We start from the raw sequence: 27,570 nt of genomic DNA on the forward strand, positions 1-27,570 counted from the left end.
CATAACAACTATGCTCACACTCTTAAGCAAAGTTGTTCTCCTTAGTTTGGTCAACAACTTTGATGTGGTGCCCTAGGGCCAAATCTCTTTTGTTTAGAAGTTACAAGGTCACAAAGATGAGCACAATACACTGAAATTCAGACTTAGTCAAAAGAGTTCAAATGTGGCTCTTTTGCAAGTAAGTCCAAAACTTAGGGTTTAGATTGCAAATCCACCTTCTTGTGAACCATAGTACTTAAGATGCTTATTTAACATGGTTTTTGCACTTTAGTCCAAATGTGCACAATGTTTGCACATAAGCCTCTAGGGTTTGGATTTAGGGTTTTCCAGGGTTCTAATTGAGGTTTTTGGTATCCCAGGGGTATAAATGTGATTCAACTTTATTCTTGGGAATATTTTATGACTATTTCCATAAAGCTTGTAGGTTTTCTCAATTTGGGTTTGGTCTTACCCCTTTAATCCCTATTTAGGGTTAAGTTCCCTATCCAGGGTTCTATTTGCAAAATACTATAACAATACAACTTGTTTGAAATTTTTACCTAGTGAATGCACTCTAGGTGTGTCAAACATATGCAATGCCAATGCTTATGATGACATGCTCAAGTTTTAGTTACAGTAACAGCAGGGGTGTTACAACTCCGGCGATAAGCGGAAGCGTGAGCCGACTCCTCCCTCGGAGGACTTCGGCGACTCAGAGTACTCGGAGGAGGAGTTCTCCTCCGAGTTAGAGGGCTCACCGGTCCATGCCTCTCCCCCGGTGTCGTCTGATGACTCAGACGACTCCCAGGGGATCGCCGCAGAGGTGTGGACCTACATCCGGGCCGTCGAGCGCGCCGGGCTCGAGGGCTTGGATGAGTCAGAGTACTCCTCGGTCGAGAAGAACTCCTCGGACTCGTTCGAGGAGGGCGGCGGCGACGGCGATGGCGGTGACGACGACAACGACGACAGCAAGGGCGGTGACGGTGGTGGCAAGGGTGGCGACGGCGGCGGTAAGGGTAGCAGCGGCGACGACGGCGATGGCAGCAGCAGGGGCAACAACAAGGCCAGTGGCTAGACACCACTGGTTTTAAATGTTAGTATAGATTAGTAGTAGAAGTAGTATTAGTGAAATAATGTAGTAGTAGTTAGTAGTATAGTGTAGCAAAATGTAATGTAGTGTAGGGTATTGAACAATGGGGAGAAAAATCAGCTCATAATGAGTTGATTTTTAAGTTTGGTAATGCTTCCCTTTTATAATGAAGGAGAATTTCGCCCCATTCTGTGTGCATCCTTCTGCTTTTCCGTCGATCGTCGGTCATATTTATGCTTACTGTAGATGTTTTCTAGGATGTAACGCTCGAGTAACGACTTAGAATCGTCGAGTCGTGTTTCAAATTGCCTTCTTCACTATGTCGGCGCTCAGGAATAATGACCGAGTGACTTAGTGGCGATGCCGGCATTTTTAGAAGTAACGACCGAGTGATAACGGGCCACGCCGGTGTTTTAGAAATAATGATCGAGCGGTTACTGGCGATGTTGGCGTTTTAGAAGTAACGGCCGAGTCCTTTGGATTCACGTCGCCGCTTTAGAAATAATAGCCGAGTGACTACTAGTAATGTCGGCGTTTTAGAAGTAACGACCGAGTTACAACAAACCACGTCGGTCGCTTTGGAAACGTCGGCCGAGTGAAGTCTGATAACGTTAGCGTTTTTAGAAATAGCAGCTGAGTTATACTGGGCCGCGTCGGCCGTTTTGGAAATAACGGCCGAGTGATGACATGGCACGCCAGCGTTTTAGAAATAACAGCTGGGTGATGACTGGACACTTTTTTAGAAATGGCGTCTGGCCCGGGAAAACCCCATATGTACTGCACTGTCGCATGCCTCTGCATTCTGAGCCCTAGTCTTGCTTTTCTGCATCCAGACCTTCTCTGCTCTCTTGCGATATTGCTTCCGCTCCGCTCGCCGGCAAGATTGAGATGGCGCCCAAGCGGAAGACTCAAAGTTCGTCTGTTGCAATCATTCCTCCCATCGATCCCAACAGCCAGTTGTCTTTCGCAGGTAACCACATGTCTGTTGTTTCTGAATCCGATCTTCTCCATCTTGTGTCCGTTGGAGTCCTTCCTCCGAAGGAACTCTGTTCTTGGTAGATCTGTCGTGGGGTCACTGTTCTGACAGAAGACACTCACGAATCCGTTATTTACATTCCTTTTCTCATCCGCGGCCTTGCTCTTCCTGTTTCTCCTTTCTTCCGCGGTCTCCTTGATTTCTATCGCTTGAATCTAACCCATCTGAATCCCAATTACATTATGCAAGTTTCCGTTTTTGTTCATTTGTGCGAAGCCTTCCTCGGTATTCTACCACACTTTGGCTTATGGAAGTATTTGTATCACTGTCGGCCTAGGATGGCCGGGGGCAGCACCAGCTCATGGGGGGTGCGAGTTTGGAGATGCGCCGTGGGAGGAAAACCGAGTATCTCAACATCCCACTCAAGGACAACATCAAAGGATGGCGCCTGGAATGGTTTATCATGAAGAATCACGGGAACTCCCTCCCCCCTCGGTCAGGGAGACAGCCAGATGTCCGCACTCCAAGTTGGACTGAATCCCCCATAGACCTAGAGGTAGCTGAGGCCGGGGCTTTGCTTGCTGAGGTTGGATTGTTGAAGGAGAAGGGTCTGACTGCCGAGGCTGTGGTTGCCAATTTTGTTTTCAAGAACATTTAGCCACTAAAAGACAGAGCGTATCCAGCTTATCTGTATCGAGGCCTTGCTGATTCAACCCGTGTTACCAACAGAAGGATTCCTGCTGTGGATTTGGTGAGCCGGCTTGAGATGATACTCAAAGGCAAGGTGTCTAATATCGGTGCTCCTGTTGCATACTCAGCCTGGAATCTGCCTCCTTCCAAGGCCTTCATCAGTTTTGTGTCAAATCCTCCTACTGGTGATAGCGGTTTGGGCCTTAGAGTGCGACCTTCTCCCGAAGAGGTTAAGGCTTTGGTTGCTTCACTTGGCGAAATCCCCAACGACGAGAAGCAGGTTCATTTCGAGGTGCCTTTGAATCCGAGTGATGCAGAAATAAGTGCCATGCTGGCCATGTTGGCTGAAGATTCATCTGATGCAGCCCCTACTAAAACACTGGCTGTAGCACCCATCCCCGAGTCTGGCAAAGCTGTGGATACTCAGAGGTCTGATAGTATTCGTCCGAAGCGTCCTCGCCGAACCAATCATCCAACCTCACCTGCTGAGGGGAAGAAAAAGAAAAAGAGACGTCTTCGTCGAGTGTCATGCTTGAATTAGGATGCTGGCCCTTCTGCTCCTGCTGCTGAGGAAGTGCCAGTGCCGGTTTTTGCTGAAGCTGATCCCAATGGGTGTGACCCGACTGATGCTGAACCCAATGGGTGTGACCTTGATGATGTTGAACCCAATGGGTGTAATCCGGCCAAAGTTGATCCCAATGGGTGTACCGTCCGTATTATTGATGAAGATGAGGAAGAGGAGGAGGAAATTCCCTTGATTCGGAAGAACAGCCGGCGCTACATAGCCAGCGGGAGAGTAGTGGTGTTCCTTCTCTAGCTTTGTCTGCTCTCGTTGGTCTGCAAGAATTGTCTCTGGCAAAATTTGATCAAACTCTCGAAGACATGGTCCCAGAAGATCTGTTGTCAGAGCCGGCAGATGGTGGAATGATGGAAGTTTGCGCTGATGTGCCTGATGCCGGGTTAGAGTTATCCCGAGCAGCATCTCATGCCTCGTCGACCTTGGAGCGTGGTCTTAAGAGCCGAGAGGCTGATCTGGATTGCTCCGTTCCCATGGAAGTTGTTGAAGGTCCTTCAGCCTTAGAGGTGCCTACCACAGAGAGCTTGGTCCTCAAGGATGGTGCTAGCGTTTGCCCAGCCCCCGAGGGTGTTGCCAGAGATGATCTAGCTCGGATGGGTAGCGCGAGCTATGACCCAGCCCCCAAGGATGTCCGAGTGGGTTCTCCCTCTCATACTTCCATGGATGTTCATGTAGGATCTTCTCCTCCGCATTCTGGTTGCGTGGCAGCAGCACGAGCTTCGGGTCAGGAAGTCGCCTTAAAGGCCGGCGCTCCTAATGACAGAGTTTTGATTTCTGCTGATGACGCTGAATTGGTCCCCACTGATGCATTACGGATTGCTCCGGTCGGTGATCATTCATCGAGCCATCAACTGATTTCCCATGATTTGGGGGTTCCTTCATTTTTCTCCAACCTTCAGGTAATTTGGTTTCTCCTGGTCTGACTATACTCCAGGTAGACTTCTGTTCTTATACTCATCTGTTTTTAATGTCAGGCATTGGTTGACGAGATGGTTGGTCAGCAGAGATTGCAGGGTGCCTCTATCCTAGAAGGAGTTTGTCTCTGACACATTGGAATCCAGTGCTGCTTCGGCATCGGGTATCTGATTTGGAGATGGCGAATGCTGGTTAGTGCCCTTTATTTCTTCTTTGGCTGCTTGACTAATCTGCTCTTTAGCTGAACACCCTTGTGTGACCGTTTTCTTGATAGATATGGCCCGATGGTATTCTGATCTTGAGGAGAAATATTCTCAAGGTCAGACGGACTTGGCCCGGGTTTCTGCTTCTCTGAATGATGCCAACACGTTGAATTCCACTCTGCATGCTCAGCTCGACTCTGAAAAGGTGACCAATGAATTAAGCTTTACTTGGCTTTATCTGCTGTGTTCTTAGTGCCTGTTTGATGTTGGAGAAACTGATTCTTGTTTGCAGGAGGAAAAACGTGCCCTTGCAACTTCCCGTGATAACCTTGACAAGCTATATCGCGACGCCAGCAATTCGTTGACTATCTTGGAGAGGAGCCATCGTTTCACCATGGAAGACTTGGATAATCATCGTTATAAGCTGCAAGAGTCCCTAGATGATATGATTCGCCTTAGGCAATTGGTGTCGAGCAAGGATACTATCATCAAGGATCTGCGAGCTTCCAAGAGATCAGTTGTCCAGGAGCTAGAAGCTGCTCGGTTGGCTGTCAAGGCTGCTGAAGACACTTCCGCTACTCTGAGGGTCCAGCGCGACAGAGCTATGGACAAAGCCATTCGCGCGGGGCGAATGCTGATGAGGAGACCCGGCGTGGTTGTTCCTGACGACATAGTGGCAGACGTGAATGCCGCTCCTGATTCTTCGAGTCGTCCTTCTTCGTCGGTTGCTCTTAAGAAGAACATTACCAAATAGAAACACTGAATGCTTTGAATATGTGGTTAGTGTGCTCGGATATTTTGTTAGAAAACACTTTTTAGTATTGAATGCCGTTATTGTTTTCCCGTTGTTAGAATACAACAATATCTATAATCGCAAAAGTAAATGCAGTATGAGGGTTTTGAAATTTCTTCGTATTTCGCGGGGCATAGAGGTCGCCCCCTAGATTAGTAATTGCAAAATGTGCTTGTGTTGGATTAAGTAGGCGCGAGTGTGCCGTGCCGATTTAAGTCATTACCGACTTAAACCGACTGTTCCGTTAGTAGGGTATAGTGATCACCCCGAGTTAAGTAAGCGTGAGCATGTCGCACCGCCTTAAGCCATTGTCGACTTAAGCCGATTGCTCCGTTAGTAGGGTATAGTGGTCACCCCGAGTTAAGTAAGCGTGAGCATGTCGCACCGCCTTAAGCCGTTGCCGACTTAAGCCGATTGCTCCGTTAGTAGGGTATAGTGGTCACCCCGAGTTAAGTAAGCGTGAGCATGTCGCACCGCCTTAAGCCGTTGCCGACTTAAGTCGATTGTTCTGTTAGTAGGGTATAGTGGTCACCCCGAGTTAAGTAAGCATGAGCATGTCACACCGCCTTAAGACGTTGCCGGCTTAAGCCGATTGCTCCGTTAGTAGGGTATAGTGGTCACCCCGATTTAAGTAAGCATGCAGGTTGACAGTGAACAATTTGAGTGCCTTTGAAGCCTTTTTATTGATGATGTATTTCCCAGTTTACAGAATACATTGTCGTCCCAATAGCTTTTGAGATATAGCTAGGGGTAAAACTTCCTGAGATGTTCTATGTTCCATGAGTTCCCAATTTCCATGCCGTCCATTTGAGTGAGATGATATGATCTAGGCCGAGTGACTTCTGCTACTATGAATGGTCCTTCCCATAGTGGCGACAGTTTGTGCCGTCCCTCCCCCTTAAGAATTCGCTGGAGGACGAGGTCTCCCACTGCGAAGGATCGATGCCATATGGCCTTGTCGTGATAGCACCTTAGAGTTTGCTGATACCGTGCTGACTGAATCACCGTGTTCAATCGTTCTTCTTCTAGTATATCAACATCCTCCAGTCTGGTAGCCTCAGCTTCTGCTATGTTTTCAAAGATCAACCTCGGTGCCGCAAACTTGAGATCAGCGGGTAGCACTGCCTCTGAACCGTAGACCATGAAGAAAGGAGTATTTCCATGCAGAGCTCGGCTAGGTTGAGTTCTTAGGCTCCAAACAACATACGACAACTCTCTAATCCACTTTCCTGCGAACTTCTCATTCTTGTTGAAAACTTTCTTTCTGAGCGCTTCCAATATCATCCCGTTGGCTCTTTCTACCTTCCCGTTGGCTCTTGGATGCGCCACCGAGGCATATTTGATCTGAATGTTTTTTTGTTCGCAGAAATCAAAAAATTCTGAGCTTGTGAAATTGGATCCCAGGTCGGTTATGATGCTATTCGGTATTCCGAACCTGAATATTATGTCTTGTATGAATTCCACCGCCTTAGCTGAGGTTAGAGAAGCAATGGGCTTGAACTCTATCCATTTAGTGAATTTGTCAATAGCAACCAGTACATGAGTGTATCCTTCTTGAGCTTTCTTGAAGGGTCCAATCATATCCAGTCCCCAGCATGCGAACGGCCAGGTTACAGGTATGGTTTGCAGTTGCTGCGCTGGTAGATGCTGCTGTTTAACAAGTACTGGCAGGCTTCACACCTGTGGACTAACTCGGCTGCATCACTCTTTGCTATTGGCCAGTAGAAACCCGACCTGAAGACCTTCCCAACCAGGGTCCTGGATGCTGCGTGTATCCCGCATTGCCCAGCATGGACCTCTTCTAGCAGCTACTTCCCTGTAGCTGAGAGAATGCATTTCATGAGGACTCCTGATGCGCCCTTCTGTATAGTGTTTCCCCAATGAGAGTATAATGAGCTGACTGCCTTGTGATGCGTTGTGCTACATTTTTGTCATCTGGTTCTTCCTCATTTTTTATGTACCTGATGATCGGCTCTCTCCAGTCATCAGAATCTGACTCTGGTCGGCTCAGAGTATTGCATTCCTCTACCCGATCTAGTGAAATGCTCGAGTGCAGTACTTCTTGGACAAAAACTCCAGGTGGGACCTGAGTCTGACTGGATCCTAGCTTAGACAATGCATCAGCTGCCGTGTTGCGGTTTCTCTCCTCATGATGAAATTCCAGACCTTCAAATTTGTCTTCTAGTTTTCAGACAGCAGTGCAGTATTTTCCCATGGAATCATTCGAGCAATCCCATTCTTTACTTATCTGACTTATGACCACCAGAGAATCTCCATATACCATCAGTCTCTTGATGCCCAGTGATATGGCAATGTTTAGTCCATGAATCAGAGCTTCGTATTCTGCTGCATTGTTGGATGCTGGAAATAACAATTGAAGATCATATTTGAGTTGTTCACCTCCGGGTGCAATAAAGAGGATCCCTGCGCCTGCCCCCTGCAGTTTCAATGAGCCATCAAAATACATTCACCATACTTCTGCAGTTTCCGGATTATCTAGCACCTGTTGTTTGGTCCACTCTGATACGAAGTCAACCAGTGCTTGAGTTTTGATTGCGGTGCGAGGTCGAAATTCAATGTCATGAGATCCCAGTTCACAGGCCCACTTGGCTATTCTTCCGATGGCTTCTTTATTGTGAAGAATATCCCCTATCGGAAATCCAGTGACTACTATGACTTTGTGGTCGTCGAAGTAGTGACGGAGCTTGCGTGCAGTTAGAAGTACTGCATATAATAATTTCTGAACTTGAGAGTATTTCTTCTTCGAGGGACCCAGGACTTCACTGATGAAATAGACAGGATGTTGTACTGGGTATGCATGTCCTTCTTCTGCTCGCTCGACTACCAACGCGGTGCTTACCACGTGAGTCGTGCAAGAGATGTATAATAGCAGATCTTCAGCCGGTTGAATTGGCGTGGCTCGGCGAGGTGGTTTTAGCACTGGTGGTGTTTCCTGTGCTTCCTGTGCTTCTGAAGTCCACTAGAGCTTCCTGTGCTTCTGAAGTCCACTAGAATTTGTCTACCTTCTTGAGCAACTTATAGAACGGTAAGCCTTTTTCTCCCAGCCTTGATATGAATCTGCTTAGAGCTGCCATGCATCCAGTAAGTCTTTGTACTTTCTTCTGTGATCATGGTGCTTCCATTCTCATGATAGCTTCGATCTTTTCTGGATTGGCCTCAATTCCCCGGTGGCTAACAATAAACCCGAGCAACTTTCCTGCCGGTACTCCGAAGACACATTTTTCGGGATTAAGCTTCCATCGATATCGTCATAGACTGTTGAAGACCAGCTGTAAATCTTCAATGAAATTTTCTAAATTCTCTGTCTTAATCACCACATCATCCACATAAGCTTCCACACTCTTGCCCCAGTTGTTGGGGACTTGTTCTCAAATGCTTCAAGAACAAGGCAACACAGAAAATGTTAGTCGGATAAGTCCTTCGTCCTACGAAGCATTATTTCCCTTGGGGATATAATGATTTTCGGACGAAGGTCACAAAGGGCGAACAATTATAAATGCATTACATATTAACGAAGAATGAATTACAAGAAACATAAAGGATTACGTAGATCATCATATATCATTATTATATATGAATAAAAATAACATTGGATTACAGATGTACCTTCAATTTGAAGGAAATGAAAGTACAAGCGTGACGCAAAAGTGAACACCAAGTCAGCGTGAACAGTACGGGGGTACTGTTCACCTATTTATAGGCACGGGGTACAACCCATACAAAATTACATACATGCCCTTTACATTTGGTGATAATTCTATAGCAATCTATCGAGGTCTAAATGGCCTTTTCATCTTTAAGTCGGTTCCCTTTTCTGCGAACATGCCGAAGCTTTCTTGCTTCACAGCTTCGGCGCTGTGTCAACCTTCGTATCTTTTGAGCTTCTCCCTTTCTAATACGAGTCCGAAGATACCTGCTCACACATTATACTCTAAAAACACTGTTAAATCATGTTTTTGAGGACCTTCGGAAGCCGAAGGCCCCCAACAGTAGCCCCTCGCAATATTAATTTGTTAAAATAATAAATTTAGATTGCGACATGGACGAAGGCTTTAAGCCGAAGGTCCGAAAAAACACCTTCCCTTTGCTAGAATAGCAACATTCACTGACAGGCGGGGTCTTTCAATTTTTACCGCACCGAGCGTATAAATAAGAGCATACCGTGAGCTCATTTGGTACGCTCTCTTGCCACTTGCTCTCGCTCGCTCGATTTTTAGCTTTTGCGCGCTAAGATTCCCTGAGTCTTTAGTTTTAAAGCTTCGGCTTTGAAAACAGTTTTTTAGTGTTTCCGAAGATGTCTGGAGACAAGGAAGCTGTTACTGAGACGAAGCTGTCTCTTGATGAGGAGAAAAACTTGGGGTTTCTTATAGCGATGTCGAAGACAAACACGGAAAAAATCACCAAGGAAATTCTGGAAGGCTTGTCTGAAGATACTGGTGACAGTGACAGTTTTGATGTAGATAGTGGCGGTGAAGACTCCGATGATCGCCCCTGGCGACCAAGTCATGCGGTTTTCGGCAAATCAGCTATCAAAGAAAACCATCTTGCCAACATGAGGGGAAGGTATTTCCGGGATCTGTCCATTGTGAGGGCGGACGAAGGGGAAAAGACTTGTCCACACCCTGAAGAAAATGAAGTTGTGGTGTATCGAAGCTTTTTGAAAGCTGGATTGCGATTCCCCTTGAGCAGCTTCGTCGTGGAGGTGTTGAAAATCTTCGAAGTCTATCTTCATCAACTTACTCCCGAGGCAATTATAAGGCTAAATATCTTCGTGTGGGCCGCTAGAAGCCAAGGTCTGAAGCCTGATGCAAGAAGCTTCTGTAATATACATGAATTATTGTATGAAACAAAGCCTTGGGGCAAAGAACAGTACCATAATAACTTTGGCTGCTACAGTTTCGTCTCTCGGTCCGGGGCAAGCTGTCCCGTACCAACCTTTCGGAAGAGATGGCCCGGGGATTGGATGACAGAATGGTTTTATGTGAAGAATGACCTATCAGCACGAGAAGACATCAAAGGTATAATTATGCGTCCTATTTGGCAAAGCTTCGGCCTTCGGAGGCCGAAGGTGGAAATGAATGAAGCTGCCGAAGAATGCCAGAGGGCCTTCGGCGTCATCTGCTCTTTTATTGGAACAAGAGATTTAGTACAAGAGCATATTGCCTTCCGGGTGTGGCCTCTTGCGGAGAAATGGGAAATGCCTCAAGAAACCACAAAAGAGGCCGACGAAGGTGGGCTTGTGAGACTGAAGTACACCTTCAAGTTTGGAGATAAATTTACTGAGCCAGATGACGACTGGCTAAAGAGTATTGAAAATTTAAGTGACGAATTGCTTGGTGCTTATTCGAAGGCCGAAGATACTGCGATGTCAGCAGCCTTCGGAGGCCGAAAAAAGAAGAGGCTGAATCGGGTATTTGATGCAATTGGGTTTGTTTACCCTGACTATTGCTACCCCGTCCGAAGGCAGAAAAGAAAGAACATAACCTCTGCAAAAGAAGAAGCTGCAACTGCTCCTAGCGAGCCAGAGCCTGAAAGAAAGAAAATAAAAGTCCTCACTCACCGGCCGCGCTATATCGAACCAGCTTCGGTGCCGGAGTTTACCGAAAAATCTTCTTCGGCTACCGAGGCTGAAAAGCCAACCAGACCAGTCACGCCACCTGCAGCTGCAGGGATGACCGAAATGGCGAAAAAGATAGAACTAGAAGAACCGAAGGTTTCGCTGCCAGAAACCAAAGAAATGGCCGAAGCGCCATCCACAGAAAAAATTGCCGAAGTGAAAAAACCAACTGAAGAAAAAGTACCAGAAATTGTGAGTCCTGCAGCAAATGTTGAGACAACAAAAAATCAAAAAGTGCCTGCAGTGACTCCAAAAAGAAGAAGAATGGCGAATGTGCTAGATGTACTAGAAACAATTAAAACTTCAAGCACGCCTCCGAAGAAGGCTGCTGCCATTCCTGAAACAACTGAAATTTCTTATGACAAAACTCCAGTGCAAGGGACTGAAGCCGAAGCTGGGTCCTCAGAGCCCGCGAAGATAGAATCCTTGGAAACTGAGGAAAAAATAACAAAGCTAACTTTTGCTGAAGAGATCGAAGTCATTGCCCCCGAAGCATCCATCAGAGTTCATGATTATATTGTTCGTCATGCTTCGGGGAAGAAACTTTCAGAAAAAGAGGAGCAAGAGGCCCAGCATTACGCCCAAAAGCTGAAGTATCCAAAGGGGGCGTTAATATTCAATGGTAGCGGAGAAGAAGACTTTTTGTATTGTCTCCCTGACAACAAGGAAATTTCTGTTTGCCGGGAGATGAGCAAAAGCTTCGGATTCCCAACCTTAGAAGACGGGCTCTCGGTGCTGTCGAAGAACGATTTGGCCGACAGCCTGGCCTACAATAGCTTAAAGGTGCAACAAATGGGATCCTTGTATTCTTTGTTGATACGAAAAAAAACCTTTTGCTTGTTTTATTAAAACACACATACTTTTCTTTGCAGGGCCTGATACTTAGTAATGCCCTCAGGGCACAAAAAGATGCTGAAGACGAAGGGTGTACTATAGCCCTGAGCAACCTTCGTTCCGAAGTAATTGAACTGAGGAACGAAGGCCTTGAAAAAGATAAAATATTACACTCATTGGTAAATAAAATAAAGGAAGACGAAGCTGTGTCCAAGAGTCAGGCTGAAGCTCAGAAACGCGAAATAGAAGATCTTCGGAAACAACTGGCCAGAGCCAGGGAAGAACGTATACTTGAAGAAACAAGGCGAGAGCTTAGCGACCAATGGGCGGATCACTTGGAAGCAACTGTTGAAGAGCTTCGTTCATCCAAGAAGAGGTGCTATAACAAATCTATAGAATGTGTTAAGAAGTTGAGGGCTAGCTTCGCCAGGGTCGGCGCCTTCTCTAGTGAAGAAAACTTTATAAGAGGCAATCCCGAAGGTCCTATTGAATGGATCGACCACGAAGCTGAAGCCTTCGAAGAAATTTTAAATAGCCGTGGGGATATATGTGCTTTCTCTGGGGCCAGAGGAATCGCCACCATTCTAGAGAAGAAGGGCTGTGAACACGTAAAAATCTTAGCACAATCCGAAACTGCTTTGTCCTTTGACGACTCAAAAGACCCTTCGGCCGAAGCAAGCATAATTGGTGGAAAGTTTTTTACTGATATCTGGGATAATGGTGGCCGAGAAATGGCAGGAGAAATTATTCAAAGAAGTGAAAAGGGCATTCACAATGCTAGAGAAATGGCTAAGGCTGCTGAAAAGAGCACAGAGCCCGAAGGTCAATTAGGTATTAATTAATAGTTTGTATTGTGTTGTAATTTTTGGTTTTGAGCTTCGTTTTCCGTTTGTAATAGCAGCATAGCCGTGTCCTGTCCTTCAGATCCTGCTGAAGCGTCTCCAGGCCCTCAGCCGAAAGGAGACGATGAAATTAAAGAGATGGCCGAAGCAATCATGGACGAAGTCGTCAATCGACTCCTGAATGAAGCTGCAGAAGTTGTTCTAAAAGAAAATTGAACACTATTGTAAATTAAACTTCTGAATTGTAACATTTTGTAATCCTGAATGTAATACACCCTTTTTATTGCTTAATTCTTTACGATGCATGAAACTTTACACGTACCGTTTTTTGAGTCTTTGACGAAAAAACACCTTCCCTTCTTTTCATGCTTCGTGAAGAAGGATTTTTGTTTGTCACAACAATATCCAGTGTTCTGATGAATAATATCCAGGCCTTTTGACAATGTGAAGCTACTTAGCATGGTTTGCCCTTTTCAAAACATTCTTCCGAAGATCGATGTCACGTCCCCTTCTTGTGCTTTATGCAATATGATGTATGATGCTTATGTTATGCGAAATGATGCGATGATGTTATGCTGAGTAAGATGTTGTTTATTCCGAAGATGCACGCGTTCCTGTGACAAAACATACAAAATTTTTCATTATAAGCCTCCCTTAGGAGCTTCTTCGCCTTTTACTTCAGCGGAATCAGCGTTGACTTTTCGCTGTAAGCTCTGCATTCCCTTAGGAACGTCTTTGGAGCTTCTTCGCCTTTACTTTTGGCGGAATCAGCGTTGACTTTTCGCTGTAAGCTCTGCATTCCCTTAGGAACGACTTTGGAGCAAAAAACTTACACTGTGTTCCCTTTGGAACGACTTTTTTGTGACTTCGGCATCTTACTCTGCGTTCCTTAGAACGACTTTTTTGCTGTTTCGAATAATTTTCGGTAGTCCGAAGGTCCTCTTGGTTACCACAAGTCTTTAAACTTTAACAATTTAAGCTTGAGAAAAATATATTTTCCTTGTGGAAATCAACGAAAGTATTTATATGAAACCTAAACAATATCCTTTATTACAGAAAACAAAACTGGATAGAAAAGATTGCTATTAGGGTAGGATATTTGTCAATAGATGTGCTTTGATTCTGGCACGGTGCTGTTGACTGTACGAGCTTCGGACTGCTCTCGGAAGTCCCTCTGGTGTGGAGCATACTGGCTCCCTTCTGGCTGCTGTCCTTGCTGTAATGGAGGTGGAGGCGGAGGTTGTTGCCAAGAAGCTTGAGATTGACTCACCGAAGCAACGGAAACTGCAGGGTGGTTGCCCACATACTCTGGAATGTAGGGCGAGTGATACGAAGCTGTATGCATGACCTGCTTCGGCTGAGCTTGTTGTGCTGCGGCTTCGGCTATTTCCTTTTGCTTCTGGATGGTAACGTGACACATCCTGGTAGTATGGCCCTTGTTCTCACCACAGAATAAGCAAAAGATTCTTCTCTGTTGATCGCCAAATCTTCCTCCGAAGCCCCTGGCACCTCTGCCTCTTGGAGCTGGTGGTCGGAAGGGAGCTTGCTGTTGCCCCGAAGCCTGTGAGGAATATTGCGGCCTTTGCTGTTGGCTCCCCTTATCATCACTTTGTGTAGAGTTGTGAATTGATCTTACGTGCCTCGGGTAAAACTTCCCTCCGAAGCCCCTGGTCATTTCAGAAAACCTGAAAGCCTCCTCCCTTCTCTGGCGAAAATCATTATCGGCCCGAATATACTCGTCCATCTTCTGGAGCAGCTTCTCTAAAGTTTGAGGGGGCTTCCTAGCGAAGTACTGAGTTGATGGTCCTGGCCGAAGCCCCTTGATCATGGCCTCGATGACAATTTCATTGGGCACCGTTGGTGCCTGTGCCCTCAAACGCAAGAACCTTCGGACATACGCCTGAAGGTACTCTTCGTGATCCTGGGTGCACTGGAACAGAGCCTGAGCAGTGACTGGCTTCGTCTGAAATCCTTGAAAGCTGGTTAACAACAAGTCCTTCAGCTTCTGCCATGAAGTGATCGTTCCTGGTCGAAGGGAGGAGTACCAGGTTTGAGCAACACTCCTGACAGCCATGACAAAAGATTTGGCCATGACTGAAGCATTGCCACCATATGAAGATACTGTTGCTTCGTAGCTCATCAAAAACTGCTTCGGGTCCGAGTGACCATCGAATATGGGAAGCTGAGGCAGCTTGTAAGACGGAGGCCAAGGTGTAGCCTGCAGCTCAGCGGACAGAGGAGAAGCATCATCAAAAACAAAATTTCCATGATGGAAATTGTCATACCAGTCATCTTCGTTGGGAAAACCCTCCTGATGAAGATCTTGGTGCTGAGGCCTTCGGTGCTGCTCATCCTGAGCAAGATGACGAACTTCTTCAGAGGCTTCGTCTATCTGCCTCTGCAGTTCAGCCAGCCTGGCCATCTTTTCCTTCTTCCTCTGTACTTCTTGATGAAGCATCTCCATATTTCTGATTTCTTGATCTATCTCGTCCTCTGGTGGTGTTGGGCTGACAGCCTTCCTTTTCTGGCTTCGGGCCTCCCGCAGGGAGACTGTCTCCTGATTGTGGTCCAGTGGTTGCAGAGCTGCAGCCCCAGTCGCTGAAGCTTTCTTCGGCGCCATAACGAAGGTTTATGATCGCCGAAGGTGTTCAAAAAATTCAGAGTGGAAGTGAGTTCACCGGAGGTGGGCGCCAATGTTGGGGACTTGTTCTCAAATGCTTCAAGAACAAGGCAACACAGAAAATGTTAGTTGGATAAGTCCTTCGTCCTACGAAGCATTATTTCCCTTGGGGATATAATGATTTTCGTACGAAGGTCACAAAGGGCGAACAATTATAAATGCATTACATATTAACGAAGAATGAATTACAAGAAACATAAAGGATTACGTAGATCATCATATATCATTATTATATATGAATAAAAATAACATTGGATTACAGATGTACCTTCAATTTGAAGGAAATGAAAGTACAAGCGTGACGCAAAAGTGAACACCAAGTCAGCGTGAACAGTACGGGGGTACTGTTCACCTATTTATAGGCACGGGGTACAACCCATACAAAATTACATACATGCCCTTTACATTTGGTGATAATTCTATAGCAATCTATCGAGGTCTAAATGGCCTTTTCATCTTTAAGTCGGTTCCCTTTTCTGCGAACATGCCGAAGCTTTCTTGCTTCACAGCTTCGGCGCTGTGTCAACCTTCGTATCTTTTGAGCTTCTCCCTTTCTGATACGAGTCCGAAGATACCTGCTCACACATTATACTCTAAAAACACTGTTAAATCATGTTTTTGAGGACCTTCGGAAGCCGAAGGCCCCCAACACCAGTGGTCGGCTAAGCATGTCTGAATAGCTCTCTGATAAGTCGCTCCAGCATTTTTGAGGCCGAACGACATGGAGGTATAACAGAAGGCTTCGAATGGGGTGATGAATGCTGTTTTTTCCTCGTCTTCTTTTGCCAAGCTAATCTGATGATACCCGGAGTAGCAATCCAAGAAAGACAACACAGAACATCCGGCAGTTGAGTCCACCACCTGGTCTATCCTAGGAAGTCCGAAGGGATCCTTCAGACAGTGTTTGTTGAGATCTGTATAGTCGATGCACATGCGCCAATCCACTTTATTCTTTTTGAGTACAAGAACAGGGTTAGCTAACCACTCAGGATGTAACACCTCTCTAATGAATCCGGCCGCGACCAAGCGAGCCAGCTTAGCACGGATGGCTTCTCTCTTGTCGGGCGTGAAGCGACGCAATTTTTGTCGGATCGGCCTCGCCTGGGGGTAGACCTTCAATTTGTGCTCGACCAGTTCTCTTGGGACTCCTGGCATATACGCAGGTTGCCATGCGAATACGTCTCGGTTATCTTGCAAAAACTGGACGAGCGCGCCTTCCTATTTGTCATTCAAGCTGGAACTGATGATAGCCGTTTTGCGTTCGTCGGTGAACCCCAGATCGATTCTCTTGGTTTCTTCAGTCGGCCGTATAGAGGTCACGACTTGAGCTTCATTCACGTGTACCGCGAGGTCTTCCTCAGGCTTTGAGTTTGCCTGCGCAGAAGAAGTCGCCGATGGTTTGGTGGTGAGGGCCGCCTGAATGGCCACTCGGAAACATTATGCGGCGCCTTGGAAGTCAGCGCGCACAGTTATGATTCCTTGTGGTCCTAGCATCTTCAATATCATGTATGTATAATGTGGAATGGCCATGAACTTCGCCAATCCAGGCCTCCAGATGATGGCGTTGTATCCGCAGTCGAAGTTTGCTACCTCAAACCTCAGGAACTCCGTTCTGTAGTTTTCCGAAGTTCCGAAGGTGACCGGCATGTAGATGTGGCCCAGCGGATATTCTCCTTCAGTCGGCACGATGCCGAAGAAGGGTGTGTCCGACTCGTGGAGATCTTTGAGGGGGACTCCCAAGCCTTGGAGCGTCCGGGGAAGGTGACGTTGATGCTGCTTCCCCCGTCCACTAATACCTTCTTTACCCTGCTCTCTCAGATCACCGAATCGACGAGGAGCGAGTACTTGCCTGGGTGGTCAAAGTTGAGCCACTGATCTGCCTGGGTGAAGGTGATCGGGTGCTCAGACCATCGGTACGGGGCGGGAGGATCGGTAGCTGCCACCAGTATCTGACAATCGTTGAGCTTTTGTTGTCTCTTGCTCTCTTGCGACCCGTGTCCGCCGAAGATGACGTTGACTTCTCTGTCAACGCGCGGGAAGGCTCCACCTCATCCCTCCTCCTGATGCTGGGGTTGTCGTGGTTCTCCTGGTCCCCCTCGCGGTGGGGGAGGAGGTAGAGGTTGGAAGGGTCGGCCGTTCCCCACGGAATGCTTGAAGTCTCTGCAGTTCCGGAGGGTGTGGCGCATGTCCTTGTAGTACGGGCACTGGGCGTCGAGGATGTCGTCCAGCGTGCGTTCGCCTCCGCGAGGTCCTCCTCGGGCGCGAGAGGCGGGCGGTCCGGCGGCGTGGACCTCTTCACGAGGCCTCTTCTCCCAGCGTTTGTCAGACTGCTGGTTCGTGTCACGTCACGGTGCTGCCGGTGCGGGCTTTGCTCCTCCGATGAGGTCTTGAGCTCGTTCGTCAGTGGTGATGTAGAGGTCGGCTTCCCGGAATAGCTGCTCAGAAGTGGTCGACGCCTTCTATAGTATGGCTCGGACGAAGGCCGAGTCATTGGATCCCCGGTAGAAGTCCTCGATCACTGCTGCTTCTGCGACCTCTAGAATACGATTTCTCATGGTCTGAAATCTTTTGAGGTACTACCAGAGAGTTTTGTCCCCCCGGTGCTTGATGGATTTGAGGTCCCATGGTTGCGCCGGTTTGTCGGAGAGAGATTGGAAGTTGGTGGTGAAGCGCCGACTGAAGTCGCTCCAGTCGTCGATGCAATGTTGGGGTAGGTGTCGCAGCCATTGCAGCGCGTCTTGCCCAAGGACAATAGGCAAGTACGCGGTCATCACATCTTCGGTTGCCCCAGCGGCTCGGACGGCAGTGGTGTAGACGGCCAGCCAGCCTCCCGGATCCTGCTTGGGTTCGTATTTGTCAACGTTGGAGACCTTGAAGTTAGGGGGCCACTGAATGGCCCTAAGGCGTGGAGTAAGTACCGATACTCCACACGTGTCCTCTTGTCGTCGATGATGATGTCTGTCCCGGGGAGGGGAGTGGTTGTCATGGTGCCTCGACCGTCCTCGGGTGGTGCCACCAGTCGAAGCCGTTGCCGACTCAGTCCTGGTGGCCTGACTCCGTGCCGGGATGCCGTGATCCCGATCATACTCTTTAGGCGACGGATCTTGTTCTCATGTCGTCGTTCACGCAAAGCGTTGATGGAGCTCCGTGTGTCCCGCCGACTGTTGATGGCGTGTCGTAGATCGCTCGGCGGATGAGCGAGTGGCAGAAGGTGGTTGGCTGCCCGAGTGAACAGCCGCCGATAGCCCTCGACGTCTGGAGTCCGGGGGAGGCGATCAGCTATCCGAGCCAGTACTTCACCGACTTCACTCGGTGTGTTCATGGCTCGGGCGAAGTCAGGGTTCAGGTTGCGTCTGAAGAGTGGATTCTCTCGACATTGCCTTGTTTCCTGCTCAGCCTGTTCTTGAGCCTGCCGACGGTCACATCGTCGAGAGTTCCTTCTTTCTCTAAGGACCCGTTCTTCCGGAGTTTCTCCCACTTCCGAGACCTCATCTCATGATACAGGCTGCGCCGGATCCCGTTCTCCGGCCTCGTGATGTCGCCGAATATTTCGGCGTCGGTTCCTCCGCCGGCGAGATTCCCGATGAAGAGGCTCTTCTCCTGGTGCAGTCGATTCATCGTCGAAGATAGGATTCGATTCTGCTCTTCCCCCGATGAAGAGGATGTCTGGGTAGAATGGAACAGTTGTCGCGATGATTCTCTTTCTTCCCTTCTTTGAGGACGGAGGCACAGAAAGAGCAGCTTGACGATCTTTTGCCTCATTCGCTTCCTTTTTCCTTGTGATCCGTGTCCATTTTTCCCTCGGAGAGGTGGACAGCGGAGTTCTCCGGGTAGATGGACCCTCGGCTCCTAGCTTGCTGAAGGTGAACTTTTCTCGGAGCGCTGGAGGTTGCGCTTTTTCCTGCTTTGCTCCGATTTTCTCGGAGATCTTTGAGGAAGACTTTCTCTCCGGTGGATCCGTGATGCGATGCAGAGTTCCCTCCTCATTCGCTATAGATGAGATAGTTCCAAAGCAGAACACGGACCCGGGACAGATGATGATCTTGTGCTGGAAGGTGACGGCCATTGAGCTAGCTTGGATCGGTGACACACCCCCTACCTGGCGCGCCAGCTGTCGGTGTTTTGGGTTCGACCGCGCACCCGGGGTTGCCCCTCAAGGTGCTTTTTGGAGTAGGACGGTGTTACCGACTGTAGCTCGATGGTTCGTCACTACTAGAGATATGCTTATTTATGACACACATTTTAAGACGAATATTAGTGCATTTTATAAAAGCGTCTTTTATCATATGGTGATGCGTAAAGTAAGACAGTTTGTTAGAGATCCGTCTTTAATAAAGAAGTGTTTTGAGACAGTTACATCGTAAGAAATGTCTTATATTGATTTAAGACGGATTGTTATTGAAAACCGCCTAAAATAAATATACCTTTTGAGTCATTAAGATTGCAAGAATTGTCTTAGATTTTGGTTAGTATATTAGACACGTCTATATATGAAACCATCTCAAATAAAGATAGTATTAGAGTCGTGTAGACTATAAGGACTGTCTTAAATGTTAGTAAGTATACTAGACACTTCTAAATATGAAACCTTATTTGTATGATATTTGTAATAAGACGTATTATGAAAAAAAACGTAGTGAATAGTGAATTCGGCTTAGTTTGATTATATATGATATAAAATGTAAAACTTATTTCTGCAACTTGATATAGATGGTAAAATAGACCCACATGTGACCCGATCATTAATGTGTCATACAAGAGACATAAGTCACCATTTTCCTTTAATTCCTATCATTTACGTACCAAGGGGTTTAGGAAGATATATCCATCTATGATGAATATATCAATACTTTTACATTTACATTGTCAAACTCCAAAAACCCGACCACTTTAGCTTTCATTGTGTTTCTGTCGTGCCGCGTGCTCAAGCATGCAGATATGTGGATGTACTCTGACTTCAGACCTGAAAAAAGTTATCAAAATTATGGGCGACTTCAGACTAAAAAAATTATCAAACTGAGGGGATGTTTGGTTCCACCCAAATAAAATTTAGTCACTACCATATCAAATATTTGAATGATAATTACGGGTATTAAATGTAGCCTAATTAAAAAACTAATTCAACAAATCTTTTATATATCTTATACTATATTAAAACACTAGTTTTAACAATCATCTTGGGTCATCTTTTTTAAACTGTCATTATACTTTCTTTTAATTTAATCCATCCTACCTACCCTGATGCTAAACCTAATGAGTCGCCGTCAGTAGCCTAAAATTGGGTTGGTTTCTCCTACACTTCCATGTTCGACACGAGCGGCGAGCCAACTTCCCTCTCATTCGTCTTCCACAAACCCTATAACCCTAGCACCGCCGCCACCATGTCCTCGTCTCCATCTTCAATGAACCGCCGTCCCCCGGGCCCGCTAGCGTTGGGGCTGGAGTCCTTGGCGAAGAAGAAGACACATAGTAAGAAGCTCACCGTCAAACCTCATCCAGATCCAGTCGTTGCCCTCCAATGGTCGAATATGGAACGTCTTGTCTCTTCCTTTGGATCCAGCAGCCGGTGCTCCTCCTCTGGATCTGGCGGTCAACTCCATCACCCGCAGCTTCTATGGCACCTCCCCTAGTCCCCCTCCATCGCCGCCTTCACCCACCGCTTCTATATCGCCACCTCTCTCATTGTAGAAGAAGACACTGAGGATCTGGTGAGCTTCCACCTTTTTAGCTTATTCCGTTTAGATCTGTTGTCTATATTTGATTCTCGTTATGGAAGAAGCTGCTAGTGCTTGCTTGCATCATCGCTGAGGATCTGCTGGTAGGATAGATTAGCTTGATCGGTGCATCCATGCGTGCAATCTAAACTTGCAATCTAGAACTCCACCTAGAAATCTTTCTCTTTTGATTAGGTCTTTTCTGATAAACTGGTCGGTGCATCCGTGCATGCAGTTTAAACATAGCTTAGTTTTTTTTAAAACAGTGCACTTCAGGCTTAGTTTTTTTTTAAACATTGCACTTTAGGCTTATTTTATATTCTTGTTCCTATTAAGAACTGAGCAACTAGCTAAGCTGAGATCAAGTTACAGTTTACTAAATACTGGTATGTTAAAAAGGAACCCTCATGTAGCTGTGAGAGTAAATGTCTTCTTCTTGTGCCAGAGTATATTAGCATTTCTTGGTTTTCAACTATATGTCAGTTTGCATTTCTCACAAACACATGCATTCATTCTCTGGTGCTATCAAACTGATGCATCTTTTGATGAGCAGCACTGGGACTATGGTCATACGATTAGTGCTAGATGCTGAGTTACTGACAACAATAATCTCATCTGCTGTTTGATGTGGTGGTTGTGTCAATCAAAAAACATTTTTCCATCACCAACAGAGGAACTGGGATTTAGCAAGCGCTGCGCAATGTTGATGACCTCCATTTTTAGATTACTTGTTGTTTCTAGACCCGAAGAGTGTAGGTTCTAGTAATTATTTGTGCCTAGCTCTATATTTTTTTCTTTAAAGAAAAAGGAAGAAAAGCATTAGAATCTTTCACGCTGAATTTAGAAGAAGCTCTATCATCAAACAATTTTTTATTGAGAAATATTTTTCCAAACTTTTTCGAGCAGTTCTCTAAAATAAACCATGGAGCTGAGAGTTAAAAAAGCAGCTTCTTCTCATTTAGTTGATGCATGGAATCCTATATGTGTCACTGAGTTTACTTTAAAGAGTTACAGAGAATCAATCTCTTATGATCAATGAATCACCATACACAAAGAACACAAGCAGGAAGAGCTCAACCAATCTGTCTCTTGCTAGCTGCTAGGGCTATTGTTTCCATTTTGCAGACTTTGTGATTCGTAAAATTCTTTGGTTGGTGCAAAATAGAATTTTTCTAAATAATTAAATATTTATATTGTCAAATAAAAGCACCAGCAATGGTACCTCCATGTTCATGTTTATAATTATCTGTGATTCTTACATATTTCAATTACTATGCTTATTTGTTAAGGTTAAGAAGTATTATCATGTGACCTGCCTTTTGTCCACCTACACTGCTTGTTCGTAGATGTGCATGCTTGTCCCTCTTGCACTGCTTGTCTGTTACCTGCAGCAATCTTTGCCAAATGGACACAGGGAACCTATGCCCCACAGGACTGCACAACACGTGGGATAGGTAATGCAGGTATTGCCCCCGCTGGCTGTGGCTGGCCGGTGTGCAATTCACCAGGCTGCCAAACGAGCCCTAAAGGCCCCAGCATGGGCGACCCTCTCCAGAGTGATTCTTATCAATCTTGCATTGGAAAAACACGGAGCCTATTATTATCAGGGAAGCATTTGAGCCAAAGTACTATGTACATCACCATGCTTTTATGTGACTATATATATAAATATAACAAATAAAGTTTTATTGGACCAGTTCTTTGACCATGCCATTGGTATCAACGTTCCAAGGTCCCGCTTCCTACCAGTTAAGGCGACATCAGATTTGCAGCTAGTACAGGTTTGTATGCTATGCTGAATAAAATTGAGTATGTGATGTGCTCTCTATGCGTCTAAATGAAAACTTCTATTTTTGCTTTGCAGTCTGATCTATATACCTTGGTTGATGGCTTCGTTACACGTAATTCAGCCAGAACAAATCCATCAAATCCCTCAATTGAACTTGGTCCTGAGTTCAAGAAGGTCAGATTCTAGCATTTATATTTTCATTAAAAAAGAGGTTCAAACATTAACTTGTGAGGTCCAAACGCAGTTAGGATGATCGTGTTTCTTCACATATTGGCAGGTTGGGAGCTTCCTTGGTCGCTTCAAGTCCATACCTAGCATTGTTGAGCTTGACATCTTGAAGGTTTCCGGTGATGTTTGGTTCGGTTCTGGAATTGTACTGAAGGTACATCTTCCTAAGTTACAGAACAGCTATAACATTCCTAAGTTGCAGAACAACTTCCTAAGTTCAGACAAGTTTCATGTATTTATTCGAAGATCGCATATATCATGCTAAAAAGATGTAGAGAAACTTAATGGGAACAATTTGCAGCTTCTTTTCCCATGTTGTTTTTTATGACTCCTTTATGAAGACACATATCTTACAGTGCTTAAGTCATGGAGTAATGACACTTCTTCTCTGTAACTTTAGGGGAAAGTGACCATCACTGCAAAACCTGGCGTCAAGCTAGAAATCCCAGACGGAGCAGTGATTGGGAATAAGGTATGTTTTCTCAAGAGGCACTATTGTTGATGAATCAAGATTTTTGCATTTTTAAAGCAAACGGATGCCTTAATTTTGTCACATCTATGTTATTTACAGGATAATTTTGGAAAAGGAAAGAGAAAACAATACCAGATGCCTTACAACCTGAATTAGGGATGAAACTGCTAATTGCACATGGAAGTCACCAAGAACTTGGTAAAGGTGATTCAATGACAAATCTAATGATTAACATGTGCGATGTGGTAAGTTTGGTCTTACTCAGTTTTCACTTCAAAGTTCTGCTTAGATTTGAGCGCTTGTTTTTCATGAAGGTCGGCTGAGTAACTTGAGTATTTTTAATGACAAAAGTTACAAACACCAGATGGCTAATGCTATTTGTTTCCTCTTGTAGGTTCACATGTTAATGCATGCAACTGAAGTGCATTACCAATGTCCCAAGAGGGTAAGGGTACAGTCTGATGTATCTGAAAGGATTGCTAATGGAACTAGTGTTCATGTAAATACTCATGTTCAAAATTTGAATCTGGATATTGAAGAGCAATCACACAAACACTCGATTTCACACATCGAGGAGCCAAACACTAATAATTCAGAAGGATCCCTGGCTAGTGCTGCTGTATGGGATGTATTTCGCAGGCAGGATCTTCCAAAGCTTAATGAATATCTAGCTGTTCATCGGGAAGAATGTGCAGCTAGATGTCAAGCAGTGTCTTCTGTAATGACTCATTTCTTCCCTATGTCAAATTAGTCTTAAATAAATTCTCAAAGGTGTTTCATGTTACTATACTTTTGATGCAGGTTAAATATCCTATTTATGATCAAACAGTGTACCTTAACGATTATCATAAGAAGATGTTGAAGGATCAATATGGTAAGTACTAAGTACCAGAGAGAGGATTACTATTTTTATTTCCAAATGTTTTACTGTTGTTTGCTCCATTGCATCTAGGCTCTAGGCTCCATTGCAAATTGGCTTGCTTGTCAACTTAACATTACTTCTGTTTGTGGACTTCGGGTATTGAAGCTTGTATGTCTTGTTGGGTTCATTTTCTTAGAGGGACTGAAGACAATCGAGCAGATTACAATGGACTCAGCTTCGGTCGAGACCAATATGGTTAGCCTGTTGTACCATTTATTTGATCCTCGTACTTTCCCACTGTTAACTGTAATTAGGGTCTTATATGCACATATCAACTCTTTGTAAGTTATTCTTTGAGGTCATGGATCCAAGTATATCACCTGATAAACTGTGTCAAGTCTTGGAACAGCACAACGTGCTTGCAATGCCAGCCAATTTAACACATCATCTCTCATTGTTCTAGTTGAGCATGATGATCTTGGTAGCTGTGTGAGGTTGCTGTTTTTCATTAGTAGATCTGTGTACCTTATCCTTGCTATATTGTTCATATATGTTGTGTGCATGAAAGTCTTGCATTGAAAATGTCATGTGCTACAATCGTTAGGACTATTAATAGATGTTGCTCACTGCTTGCATTGAAAATGTCATGTGCTACATTGAAAATGTCATGTGAAATGCTCACTGTTTTTCTATTGGTTTGTGTGCAGTTCAAGCTCTGCAAGGTGAGGTTTGTTCAGTTTGGCCAAAAAGGCATCCCCTACCTGAACACCTACGACGGTCGCGCTATCCGCTACCTCGACCCGCTCATCAAGGCCAACGACACCATCAAGATCGATCTGCAGACCAACAAGATCATGGACTTCATCAAGTTTGACGTCGACAACATGGTCATGGTGACTGGCGGGAGGAACACCAGGCGTGTAGGAGTCATCAAGAACAGGGAGAAGCACAAGGGCAGCTTTGAGACCATCCACGTGCTGCTTGGAGCTTTTTGCTATGTCTAGTTTTCTCCTATTTGTTGTACAGGAAAACTTAGAATAGAATTCAAATTTGGTGGTCGCAAAAGTGTGGAGACTTTAATTCATATAAAGTTAGGCTTAACATTAGTGCAAACAATTGTATTTTAGTTTAGATTTAGAGTACACTTATGTATGCGTTGTTTGACAATGCTTATTTATGATATATTGAATGGTACTTATTTATATTATATTAATTATAATGTTGTTCAATATATGTGTATATATATTTCTCTTTCAAATTATTATAACATGATATCTGAAAAAATGATTATAAATTGAAGAATGTACTGTCGTGTAAGTCATTTCGTTTAAATCTTAATAAGACGGTTACCAATATGTCTAATATCAGTCTCCTAAATAAGACGGTTTCTAAAACGTCCATTATTAGTCACCTAAATAAGATGGTTTTCCTATTGTAATCGTCTATTATTGTAGGATATTCGAGACGGTTTGATAAATACTTTATGACTTTTAATGTTTGTATTCTCTACGATTTTTTAGAAGCAGTGTCTTAAAAAAACTAATTCAAGACGGTTTATCGGAAGAAATGACTTAAACAAATACCTTTTTCAGACGGTTTATCGGACAAAATGACTTAAACAAATACCTTTTTCAGACGGTTATAAATTAAAAACTGTCTTATATAATATCTTTTAAGACGGTTTATAACCATCTTAAATGTGGGACATCTTTTGCGACTCCATCAAAATTGGACACTTCATAAGCGTCTTAATAACTGAAAATTAACCGTCTCATATAGCATGATCTGTAGTAGTGCGTGCTAGATGCACGAGAGATAGTGGACAGTTGTGTACAGGTTCAGGCCACTTTGAGATGCGTAACACCCTACGTCCTAGCGTGAGTACTTTATGTGGTGGGTTACAAGGAGGTTCTCTAGTGTTGGAAACGTAGAGAGCCGGGTTGGTGGCTAAGTAGTGAGGTAGATGTCTTTGAAGGGGTGCCTCCTAGGCCTTATATACTCGACCGTGGGGCATTACATGTGGATATGATAACAACGTGTGCCTAAGTAATAATGAACTAACTGAGTCTATCTTCCTATAATTCAGCCGACCCATCCTCGCTCGGTTCCGATGTACAAGGCTTCTGCGCGGGAAGGTCGGGTCACTATTGTGATCACTGCTTGAATTTGTCGGGCCGTCTAGGCTTGCGTCGATCTAATCTTGTGTTGATCCACTTCACTAGGCGTTCTTTCCCAGGCCCACGAATGGATGACCTCGCGAATTATTGGGCCTACAGGCCTTTCGTGAGATCTTTTATCCTTCTGGTGGACCCGGGGGATATTCGTCCCCCACAAAAGGCAACTGATATAGAAGAAGAAACTGCTGCAACACCTTCTGCCACCAACGTGGAGGAAATCTTAAAGGTAATGACTGAATCTTTGCCTATCAAGCTAAGTCCGCTGGGGCCGCATCTGACAAAGCTTTTTCAGAAGGAAAAGGAGCCCTTGATAACGAAGAAAGCAGCTGGGCCGAAAAAACGAAGAATTGTTACAGTGACAGAAGTTATTGAAGGGACACCACCAGCAGCTTCGGCTTCAAAGGCACTAGCTGTTGAGAGCGCAACAGCTACCGAAACTGCACCTACTGAAGCTGCAGCTGCTGAAGCTGCCACAGCCGAAGATGTACATTTAGAAAGCACAATTTCTAACATTGATAAGATACTTCTGGACTTGGCCACAAAAGAAGCTGTCACAGCCACTGAAGAAGCCATGGCTACAGTACTTGAGAAGGAGAAGGAAATAGCTGAATACACTTCGGAAGAGGAAATTTTCAACTTTCAAAACTTAGTTGGACAAGAGTTGACGAAGGCTGAGAAAGAAGAGTTAAAAGAATATGCCATATCCTGCGGATATCAACCAGGGGCACTACTTTTCGGTGGTGTTGACGATGAAAAGTTAGGCTGCATCCGAGATCAGACCGGAGCGAAGGTTATCGGTACTCTATCAAAGAGTATTGGTTTCTCGAAGCTTGAGACTGACATAAGCCGCTACCGACGACAGCATCTTGTCGGTAGTTTATTCTATTCTAATTTCAAGGTAAAAACTTTTCTTCGACTTTTTGTTGTTTTGAACAACGAAGGTGTTTTCTAACGAAGGTTGCTTGTGCACAGAGTATGCTGTTGAGTAAAGCTTTGAGAATGCAACAAGATCTTGAAGATAAAAAGCATGAAGTTATAATTAAGGGTTTAGAAAGCAAATTAAAAGATCAAGCAACTGCTCTTGAAAAGAAGGATTTCGAGCTTCAGACAA

General features: G+C 45.2%; 1 protein-coding gene across 3 annotated transcripts; it reads left to right on the plus strand.

The window, feature by feature from the left end:
• Nucleotides 1-20,469: 20,469 nt before the first annotated feature.
• LOC103652281 (lysine-specific demethylase JMJ25) lies at nt 20,470-25,484 on the plus strand. 3 transcript variants are annotated; one of them, XM_008677897.3, is made up of 10 exons: nt 20,470-20,925; nt 22,278-22,712; nt 22,796-22,894; nt 22,998-23,102; nt 23,349-23,420; nt 23,520-23,665; nt 23,815-24,138; nt 24,222-24,294; nt 24,479-24,537; nt 24,990-25,484. In XM_008677897.3, the coding sequence occupies exons 6-10, from the start codon at nt 23,579-23,581 to the stop codon at nt 25,284-25,286; spliced, it is 840 nt and encodes a 279-aa protein (XP_008676119.2). In that variant the 5' UTR covers nt 20,470-20,925; nt 22,278-22,712; nt 22,796-22,894; nt 22,998-23,102; nt 23,349-23,420; nt 23,520-23,578; the 3' UTR covers nt 25,287-25,484. The 3 variants fall into 3 exon arrangements, 2 of the variants coding, with proteins under 2 accessions (XP_008676119.2, XP_020405962.1); XM_020550373.3 differs by having other exon boundaries at nt 20,486-20,925; nt 22,629-22,712; XR_004857214.1 differs by lacking the exon at nt 24,479-24,537.
• Nucleotides 25,485-27,570: the final 2,086 nt, after the last annotated feature.

Source organism: Zea mays, chromosome 3 (genome assembly GCF_902167145.1).
Source record: "Zea mays cultivar B73 chromosome 3, Zm-B73-REFERENCE-NAM-5.0, whole genome shotgun sequence".
NCBI classification, from domain to species: Eukaryota; Viridiplantae; Streptophyta; class Magnoliopsida; order Poales; family Poaceae; genus Zea; species Zea mays.